Here is an 11,419-nt window from a genome sequence, read left to right on the forward strand (position 1 = left end):
GATAGATAACATGTATGAATATATGTAATATATTTTTTGCGATTGTCCATTCAAAAATATATTGGTTCAAAATCAAAGTATTTAATTTTTAAAATATAATATTTTTGTTTTGTCCTGTAGGTGGTGCAGTTGATTAGCACAGAGATTTTACCGTTTGCCAATTTCATCCCTAAGGAGTTTGTGGGTCGTATCATGAGCATGCTCAATAAAGGATCAATACACTCCCAGTCATCATCATTCACAGGTACAGAGGGAAGACATTGTTGAATATGAGCTATAAACATTCCAGCATTATCTATGAAAGTGAGTTCAACTTTAAACTTGTTTAACCTAATATTCAGTGTAACTAGTGCAGGACGGGGCTTGAATTAATGCATCATTTGAATGGACAGTGAAAAGTTGTCTGATATTTTTGGTTAATGTTTTTCCCGCCCATGTGGCCTTGATTACATCATCAGAAAAGAGAAGTCATTTAAGAGGCGGAGAAAATGATTACATTTGAATTTAATGACATTTTAAACCTTTTTGATTTATAATAAACCATCACTGTTCCTTCAGAATACATATACACAACACCGTATTCTACTATTCCTATAAGATTCGCCCTTTTCTTTCCACGTCCTGAATAAAAACACTAACGTCTCCTCTCGTCCCCGTCCAGAGGCTGAGATGGACATCCGTATGCGAGAGGAGTTCTCGAAGGTGTGTTTCGAAACGCTCCTGCAGTTCTCCTTCAGTAATAAGGTGTCGACGCCGCAGGAGGGCTACATCTCACGTATGGCGCTATCAGTGCTGTTACAGAGAGCGCAGGACGTCCTGCGACGATACGTGGAGGACGAGAGACTCAGTGGACGCTGCCCACTGCCCAGGTGAATGTGCACACTCAGAGCCACATTTCAGAGCGGGTACTGCTCATCAAATATTCCCTACGGGATGAGTTTTTAGGCTTGACGTGAATAATGTCATGTGGTGTAACCGTCCGGAGACTAAAAAAATATTTTGGGAAAAAATAAAATAAAAGTTGGAACGAGTAGTGCAGAATAACCTTTTATTATTATTTCTTAAAAATTGTGAAACAATTGTGTTTTTATTGAAATATTACTAATATTTGAAAAAAACAAATAAAAGTAATGTGATGTAAACAACATGCAGATGAAGTTGTCATGTGACAAAAAAAAAAAAATACAAAAATATCTGATATTTATTGATTATTTAATTATTAATAATTTTTATGAAAAGGCACATTTTGTTCTGGTCAAGTGAAATAACCGTAAGAAATGCCTTATTATAGTATTACATTTTTAGATTTTTAGTTATTATTTCAGTTTGGGTTGTTTTAGTTTTAGGGATTGACACATGTATGAAGTACTTCAGCTGACAGAGAAAATTGAATAATGAAACGAAAAATACGAAAACTAAATATAGTTTTTTCTGTTTATTTATTTTGTTTAAGTTAGTTGTCAAGACAAGATTTTCCATTTTATTGAATTTTTTTCTTATATTCGGATCTTATTTCATTTTTTTATATTGTTTTTGTTTTGAGTTTTCATTAAGAATAATTTTACTGGTGTCTGGGTATCTCAGCGAGTATTGACACTGACTATCACCGCTGGAGTCATGAGTTTGAATCCAGGGCGTTCTGAGTGACTCCAGTCAGGTCTCCTAAGCAACCAAATTGTCCCGGTTGCTAGGGAGGGTAGAGTCACATGGGGTAACCTCCTCGTGGTGGTGATTAGTGGTTCTCTCAATGGGGCGTGTGGTGAGTTGTGTGTGGATCGTGGAGAGTAGCATGAGTCTCCACATGCTGTGAGTCTCCGCGGTGTCATGCACAACGAGTCACATGATCAGATGCGCGTGATTGACGGTCTCAGAAGCGGAGGCAACTGAGATTCGCCCTCCACCACCCGGATTGAGGCGAGTGACTGCGCCACCACGAGGACCTACTAAGTAGTGGGAATTGGGCATTCCAAATTGGGAGAAAAGTGGATAATATATATATTTATAAATTTTTTCACCCTGAAAAATATGTTTGAATGTTGAAACTAAGTTGTTTATTCTCTCATGATCAAGATGCAAAGAAAGTATTTTACCCTTGTTAAGTCTGACATATGAAAGATTTGTCAGAAAATTTGAATGTTTTTGACATTAAACTGGTTTTAGTACCATTAGACAAACTATAAAATAAATTGTAAAAACAAATGTTGCACATATTTAAAGGTCATTCTCCTCCTGAGGTCCAGCAGTTCATTTGTGTGTGGGACGTTTGTTATGTGAGTTTTTGTACAGGGGTAATTTTGGGGTATTATCAGAGGACTCTCTGGGCTTTTCAGAGATACCAAATGTTTGAGAGTTTGGCAACTTCCTCTCCGCAGTTTATAAATATGGATTAAAATGTATCACCATTCAATTCAGCACATCAAATACAATATAAACAATAAACAGTTTTATCATATGTATTATATGCACCAAACACTATACTGACATTTAAAAAAGGGAAATTGAAAAAAAAAATTCACTGGGTCTCATGAACTTGTGGTAAGATGACATCATAATAGCTTGTGATGTAAAATAATGAGATCTTTATAACAACAGAGCCGGTGGGATATATGTAAATACACAGAAATATTAGTTCACATTTTAAATATATCTTATAACATGTAAATGCCAGAATTTTCACATTTTCATTTTTTTTGTGGTGGGCATGAATGTAATTTAATGGTGATTGAGAGATTTTGAGTCTGTTGTGTCATATTTGATGGATTTCAAAGCGGCTTTTTCAATAAAATGATATATAAACTTTGAACCAAGCACAAGTCGCTTATATTCAGCAAATACGCATTTTAAAATATCAGTCACAATATAATTATTACTGTCACTTTTACTTTAATTAAATCAGCTGTCATTTATCCCAACATAAGAGTCACTTTTCGGGCAAGTCAGATTAGGGCAGATAGATCGATACAAACATTGAAACCACTTTTTTACTCAAATAACCACTAGATGGCGCCATAAACATGTGACACTTTTACACCATATTTGGCTCGTCAGCTGGAACAGAGAGTGAAACAGGAGCCATCAAACATTGCGCATCATATACTGCATGGTTACACCACATGACAATTTAAAGACATTCATGTTTATTTTATTTTTATATTTGTAGAAAATGCTCTAAACAGTTTTTGAAAACAACATGAACACAGATTAAATTACTTCAAACTTGATACGAGTATATGGGTTATTATTGTAATATTACGTCAATTGATTCTTTATATTTTGAATCTTTAAGGCAACAAGTGACTGAGATCATCTTTGTGCTAAAAGCAATCAGCACACTTATGGATTCCCTTAAAAAGACTCAACCAGAGAACGGTGAGACATGTTTTGTGATTATATGAAGCTGTGTGAAAATAAGCATGAAGTTCTGAATTTACTGTACGTAACAGAAATGTAAAACCTTTATGTTTGCAACTTTAACCCTCATATGATATAGAAAATGGCTCCTCCCTTTGGTATTTGTGGTCAGTTTTGACCGGAAGGGTCTTTGATGATGATGTTACTATTTCTCCTTCCTTGAAGTGAGAACAATACAATTATGCATTTCTTTTGGGATTTTATGCTATTTTGATCTTATTTACAATGTACATTTATAAATTGTTCCATTAATTTGCATCTACACATAAAACACAAAACAGATCCTACACTTCTGTAAGTTATAAATATGAGAATGTGATATAAATTGAGGCAGATTGCTGCCGTCTGGTGAACAAAATATAAATAACATGACTTGAAAACCATTTAATCAGAAGAAATACATTTGGATTTATATTTAGACATTATTAAAATAATTGTCAAAATGTAGCATTTAAAAATGGATTTGAAGTGTCAGTTTTTGCAGTTAGTGTCATTTTTCTTGCAGTCAAACCTGACCATGATGTTACAACATAAAACACAGAATAAACATTTTTATACCAATAATTTATTTCAAACATAAAACTTTAATAGCTTTAAGTAAATGCATAATAATGTTAAGAAAATTAACATCAAGAAACAGAAATGAACTGCAAAATTCAGAAAATTCAATTAGACTATAAAACAGAAGAATCAGAGAAAACATTTTGACATTTCAAACTTTTGGTAGTAAAAATGCTTGTGTGAGTGCACGTGTGTGTGTGTGCATGTGTGTGCGTAAGTGCGTGTGTGAGTGCGCGTGCATGTGTGTGTCAGATTGCTGTTAGCTGGAAAACAACAGATTACTTGTAATGCGTTCGCGAGTGCGCGTAAGTGCGTGTGTGAGTGCGCGTGCGTGTGTGCGTAAGTGCGTGTGTGAGTGCGCGTGCGTTTGTGCGTATGCGTGTGTAAGTGCGTGTGTGAGTGCGTGTATGTGAGTGTGTGTCAGATTGCTGTCAGCTGGAAAACAACAGATTACTTGTAATGTGCGCGTGAGGGCGCGTGTGTGTGCCTGTGAGTGCGCGTGTGTGAGTGTGCGCGCGCTTGTGTGTGTTGAGCATTGTGACTATTTATTTATTTTTTGGTGTGTTTTGCTCTGAGGATGTTTTAGAGTCTGTTTTTTGTCTGCATTGGGGCTGATTTATTAATTGTATTTGACGGAAAATCAACATTCCCATTCATTTTCAATGACCACGAATACCAAAGGTGTCGCTTTTATTTTTTTAATGACCTCTTAGACATCTAATTAAGCCCATTTTTTTGTTTGTTTGTTCAGTGACAAATATAGGAAAAGTCACCAAGTCTTGTACTGCTCAGATAAAGAAAACTATTTTGATTAAATTAGAATAATGTATTTCTGTCATAATGACTGGATACCATAGGAGGGTTAAGTCTTCTGTCTTCTCTGTTGTCTTAAAATCTAGCAAACTGTTAAACAGCAGATTAAAAGTGAAGTGCCTATGATGCTATCTAGGCAGGAAGCACACTAGGCCAATTGTTTCTTGCATTGTTCTTGCTCATTGTTTCTCTCTCCGGTCGTTAGTGGACGGTAATGTTTGGGCTCAGGTGATCGCGCTTTACCCGACGCTGGTGGAATGCATCACCTGCTCGTCTCCTGAAGTAAGTTCCGCCCTCAAAGACGCCCTGGGTCCCTTCAAAGACTTCATGCAGCCGCCCGTCTCCAAAGTGCAGAACGGCGAATCGTGACTGAATGTTTTTATTCCACCACGAACATGAATGTGACTGTTTCACGCACCACTCGCGAGGACTCCGATTCACCCTCATCGTCTTGGTAACCGGTGACTGACGGCTCCAAATCCCATCGTTCTAAGCTTCCTCTAATTCGAGCTGATGTTCTGATTGGCCGACTTTAACGACATATTAACTGCTACGTTAAATTTGCAGTGTTTTTCATCGCCCCCCCCCCACCTCCTCCTCCCCCCTCTGAAGTTCATGTACAGTGTTTGGTGATTGTGTTAATGATGTAATTAAGAATTACGTATTTGGATTGAAAATGGGTTCAAATCCAAACATGATTTAAAGAGAGAACGACAAAAAAAAAAAAAAAAATACATGAAGGATGGTCTTTTTTTGGGGGATTTTCTCAACAGCAATGACTTTTATGCAAGATCTTACTGTAACATTCCATGTCATCTTTAGTCGCATTGAGAAGGGTTGTACCAGTGTGTGTACAATAATAAATGGTACAGTCTATAAACATCAAACGCATCGCTTCTCTGGGTCATTAATGTTGTATCTAGCTCCAGTGCAGGTCAGCATTACATGCATTCATATATGAATATATATCCATGTTTCACTACATTTGAGACTCATTGAGTGTACATGAAGCATTATTATTCTAACTCATGTTCCAGGAAGTGGCTTCATTTTGGATGGGGACACAACAGCACTAACATCAGTAAGTTTACAGCTCTCATCCACTCCAGAAACGTATACTTTAGGAAACATAAAAGGAAGGTTTGACATTTAAACCCATTAGTGTGGACGTGGCCTGAGATTATGCACTTCCATTCAGAACAAATAAATCTCATGAGCTGGTTCTTTTGAATCAACACGTGTAGTCTGATTCCTGAGTGAATGACTCTAATGATTCTTTTGAATCTATGGCACAAAACACACGCTGTGTGAACTCCCCCTGATAGCACACGTTCATTAACCAGACGTGTATTTGATGTGCGTGTTTACATCTGGAAGACTTATTTTGTAGGTTTTGTGCTCATCTGCAATACGTCTATAAGATGTTTCCTCTGATGTTAATGAAACATTCATCAGGTGTCTTTGAGATGTTTGTAATTCCATTTCTGCCACAGAAAAAACTATTGTGCTGTTACTATTGTAATTATGAGATACAATTAATAATTATGAGATAAATCATTCATGATATGCGAAGTCATAATAATGAGATAAAATTAATTATGTTGAAATAGTCAAAATTGTGAGATAAAATTGATAATTATGAGATTAAAATGTCAAAACTATGATATAAAATTCATTGTTGAAATAGTCAAAATTATGAGATAAAATTAATAATTATGGGATAAATCATTCATGATATGCGAAGTCATAATAATGAGATAAAATTAATTATGTTGAAATAGTCAAAATTATGAGATAAAATTAATAATTATGAGATAAATCATTCATGAGATGCGAAGTCATAATGAGATCAAATTAATTGTTGAAATAGTCAAAATTATGAGATAAAATTAATATTTATGAGATAATTTTTTTTAAATAGAACAAATTGTGAAAAACAAATTATGAACTAAAATGAATAATTATGGTAATAAAAAGTAATAATTATAAGATAAAATGAATAATTATGAGATAAATCATTCATGAGATGCGAAGTCATAATAACGAGATAATATTCATTGTTGAAATAAAGTCAAAATTATGAGATAACATGAATATTTATGAGATAAAATTTATGTTGAATAGAAAACATTATGATATAAAAAAATATAAATTGAGACAAAATTGATAATGAAATTAAAAAGTAATAATTATAAGATAAAATGAATAATTATGAGATAAATCATTCATGAGATGCGAAGTCATAATAACGAGATAATATTCATTGTTGAAATAAAGTCAAAATTATGAGATAACATGAATATTTATGAGATAAAATTATGTTGAATAGAAAACATTATGATATAAAAAAATATAAATTGAGACAAAATTGATAATAATGAAATTAAAAAGTAATAATTATAAGATAAAATGAATAATTATGAGATAAATCATTCATGAGATGCGAAGTCATAATAACGAGATAATATTCATTGTTGAAATAAAGTCAAAATTATGAGATAACATGAATATTTATGAGATAATTATTTTTAAATAGAACAAATTGTGAAAAAAAAATTATGAGATAAAATTGATAATTATGAGATTAAAAAGTCATAATAATGAGATAAAATTAATTGTTTAAATAGTCAAAATTATGAGATAAAAGGTCAAAATTATGAGAAAATTAATATTTATGAGATCATTTTTTTTAAATAGAACAAATTGTGAAAAAAAGAATTATGAGATAAAATTAATAATTAGGAGATAAATGATTCATGAGATGCTAAGTCATAATGAGATATCATTTAGACTTTATTTTAAGATAATTAATTAGAGATAAAAAGTCAGGAGTTATGAGATCAATTATTGAATTTATCTGACGTTTTATGTGTCAGAGTTTGCATTACTAGATGGTTATTTGCTCCTATACACATTACGTGTTGTATTGTGGTAATTAAGAGTATCTAAATGTATGAGTGATTTTTTTTTTAATTATTATAAAATTACAGCTGAATCCAATCAAAACGGCCTGAGTCCTAATTAAAAACCGTAATCGTTAAATTCCGTACGATATGCATAAACTTCTAATTGACGCCTCACACATTATCATTATAAAGAAACTTGATTAAATGTGTAATATGCCAGCTTGATTGCTTATTTAAGATCACAGGTTTCTACAGTACCAATGAATCATAAACATCAGCTAATTCAAAATCACAGGCTCTTCTAGGGTGCGTCCTTTCAGAAGTGATCCTTATTCCCTTCGAAGTGCACTCGAGGACAGCACGGGGGGCGTGGCCTCAAAGTGGGTGTGTGTGACGTGGGCGGTGTCCCTCGGCCAATAGCGGCGCAGCTAAAGGGAGTGTAGCGCGCTCACGAGTACTACGATCATTCACTTCAGACTCTTCGCGCGCTTCGGTCCACAACGAGGATTCCTGGAGTTCTTTTCTTTCGGATTCGACTTCGGACGCGTTTTCCGGCACTCAAAGCGGGTTTGCCGTGTACTGGCTGAGGTAGTAGTTTGTGCTGTTGGTTGGGGTGTGATATTGCCCGTTATGGAGATGACTGCGCAAGCTACTCCCTTGCCAGTGCTGGTTACTCTCTTCTCATTCGCTTTGGAATCCAAATCTTCTGGAAAGAAATATGATGCTTTATGATTTTCTTTACATGCATATGTGTGTTTATGTGTAGATATAGTCATAGTTTTGAATTTGAGAGTTTGTATAGGTGTGTAAATGTGTACTCCATGGTAAGTCTGCTTTGCATTGAATAAAAGTATTTTGATTGCTGTATTATGTGTCTGATTTGTTATGCATACTTTTTTTGTTTACAACTGCAAAAAGTACTCGGTTTTTCTGTGGAGCGCCGCAGAAAAGCAGATATTTCCCCCGGGAACACGACGGGTGGGGTAATTAATTTTAATAGAGACTTGATTTTGCCCTTGGGATGTGTAGTACATGTAGGTCACACTACTGTTGCTATGAAGGGAGTGTGACGTGGCTTTTTCTGCCCCACTATGGTAGAAACATCGTTTGTGACGTCACGAGACATCAAACGACGTTACCTGGGATGGGTTTGACGTTCAACCTATAAATGTTATAAAAATATATTTTTACACTTTTTTTTATTTTTATTTATTATTATTTATTTTGATTATTCTTATCTCAGGCATTTTAAATAAAAAAAATATATATTTATTTATTACATTGAATAACTTTTTAATTTTTGTAACCATAAACTAACGTTTCTCGAACGTTCTAGGAACTAAAAATTATACGCTGGGGAAAGTAGCCTACACGTGTAAAATGAGAAGGTGAATGACGTAGGTCTGATGTCATTAAAAGGTTGATCAATTTGAGAAAATAATATTAATATAATAAAAAAATAAAAAAAACACAATTTATTTATTCTAATGTTTACAGTGTTAAGTGTATAAATTGTGCATGTTGTTGATAATGCCATCTATTAATTTATCTATCTGGCTTTTATCTGATGTATATGCTGTGTAGGTGGTCATGATTAGTACAGATGATGTGCTGACCTCATTCCTTCTTCTCATCTTTGGATATCCAGCACTATTTCTTCTTGTCTGATCATAATGAAGTACATAAGCTAAAAGCCTCTGATGTAAATCTGAGAACACTCACCCCAAGATAACGGGACTTAAAGGGACAGTACACCCCAAAATGAAAATTATCTCATCATATAGTCACCCTGATGCCATCCCAGATGTGTATGGCTTTATTTCTTCCGCTGTAGAATATTTAAGCTCTGTAGGTCCATATCATGCAATTGAATGGTGGTCAGAACTTTTAAGCACAAAAAATCATTAAAAAGTAGCATTAAAGTAATCCATTCGACTCCAGCAGTTTAATCCATGTCTTCAGAAGCAATATGATAAATGTGGGTTAGAAACAGATCAATATTTAAGTCCATTTTACTATAAATTCCATGCGTCCAATTGGTGGCGACATGCACGAAGATTGCAAATTGGCAAAAACAAAAGAGGAAGAAAGTGAAAGTGGAGAAGTGGACTTAAATATTGATCTGTTTCTCACCCACGCCTATCATATCACTTCTGAAGACTTATGGGCTACTTTTATGCTGCCTTTATGTGCTTTTTGGCGCTTCAAAGTTCTGGCCACCATTCACTTGCATTGTATGAATATATTTCATACAAAAAAGTTACGAGTTATTTATTTACAGAGCTGAAATATCCTTCTTAAATCTTCATTTGTGTTCTGCAGAAGAAACAAAGTCATACATCCGGGATGGCATGAGGGCGTGTAAATGAGAATTTTCTCCCGAATTTGGAACGGCCAATTCCCAATGCACTCGGAGTCCTCGTGGTGGCGTAGGACGAATCTCAGTTGCCTCCGCATCTGAGACCGTCAATCCGCGCATCTTATCACGTGACTTGTTGAGTGCGTTACCGCGGAGACCTAGTGCGTGTGGAGGCTTCACGCTCAACTCACCACACACCCCACCGAGAGCGAGAACCACATTATAGCGGCCACAAGGAGGTTACCCCATGTCACTATACCCTCCCTAGCAACCGGGCCAATTTAGTTGCTAGGGAGGGTAGAGTCACATGGGGTAATTGACCCGGTTGCTAAGGAGGGTAGAGTGACATGGGGTTATTGGCCCGGTTGCTAGGGAGGGTAGAGTCACATGGGGTAATTGGCCCAGTTGCTAAGGAGGGTAGAGTGACATGGGGTTATTGGCCCGGTTGCTAGGGAGGGTAGAGTCACATGGGGTAATTGGCCTGGTTGCTAGGGAGGGTAGAGTGGCATGGGGTTATTGGCCTGGTTGCTAGGGAGGGTAGAGTCACATGGGGTAATTGGCCCGGTTGCTAGGGAGGGTAGAGTCACATGGGGTTATTGACCTGCTTGCTAGGGAGGGTAGAGTGACATGGGGTTATTGGTCCGGTTGCTAGGGAGGGTAGAGTGACATGGGGTTATTGGCCCGGTTGCTAGGGAGGGTAGAGTGACATGGGGTTATTGGCCTGGTTGCTAGGGAGGGTAGAGTGACATGGGGTTATTGGCCTGGTTGCTAGGGAGGATAGAGTCACATGGGGTAATTGGCCCGGTTGCTAAGGAGGGTAGAGTGACATGGGGTTATAGCCTGGTTGCTAGGGAGGATAGAGTGACATGGGGTTATTGGCCTGGTTGCTAGGGAGGGTAGAGTGACATGGGGTTATTGGCCCAGTTGCTAAGGAGAGTAGAGTGACATGGGGTTATTGGCCCAGTTGCTAGGGAGGGTAGAGTCACACGGGGTAACCTCCTCGTGGTCGCTGTAATGTGGTTCATGCTCTCGGTGGGGCGCGAGAGACCTGGCTGGAGTCACTCAACACGCCCTGGGATTAGAACTAGCGAACTCCAGGGGAGGTAGCCATCGTCTTTACTCGCCGAGCTACCCAGGAATTACCCAAAAATTCACCGTCCAAAATTCAGTTCCAAAAAATAACGTTTTTAAAGTTGTCTTTAAAAAAATTATTATTCAACAGGTGATATTTGGTCCATTTTATCTCACTTTGCAAATTTGCCTCTAAAATGTCAGTATTTAAAATCTGTTGGAAATTCATCCTTTATGTTTCAATTAGTGCAGTTCAGAGTGCTTGCAAAGACATTTGTCATTAATATAGTACAAGAAA

The 11,419-nt window shown here is 36.3% G+C and overlaps 1 protein-coding gene across 1 annotated transcript in view; it reads left to right on the top strand.

The window, feature by feature from the left end:
• The window catches only part of mon2 (MON2 homolog, regulator of endosome-to-Golgi trafficking), a 50,376-nt gene extending 44,704 nt beyond the window's left edge, over positions 1 to 5,672 (top strand). The window contains 4 exon segments of the mRNA XM_052119571.1: positions 121 to 244; positions 662 to 869; positions 3,287 to 3,369; positions 4,991 to 5,672. Coding sequence (XP_051975531.1) covers positions 121 to 244; positions 662 to 869; positions 3,287 to 3,369; positions 4,991 to 5,154 — 579 coding nt within the window. The 3' untranslated portion in view covers positions 5,155 to 5,672.
• The last annotated feature ends 5,747 nt before the right edge of the window (positions 5,673 to 11,419 follow it).

This window comes from Xyrauchen texanus, chromosome 46, assembly GCF_025860055.1.
Source record: "Xyrauchen texanus isolate HMW12.3.18 chromosome 46, RBS_HiC_50CHRs, whole genome shotgun sequence".
In the NCBI taxonomy this organism is placed as follows: domain Eukaryota; kingdom Metazoa; phylum Chordata; class Actinopteri; order Cypriniformes; family Catostomidae; genus Xyrauchen; species Xyrauchen texanus.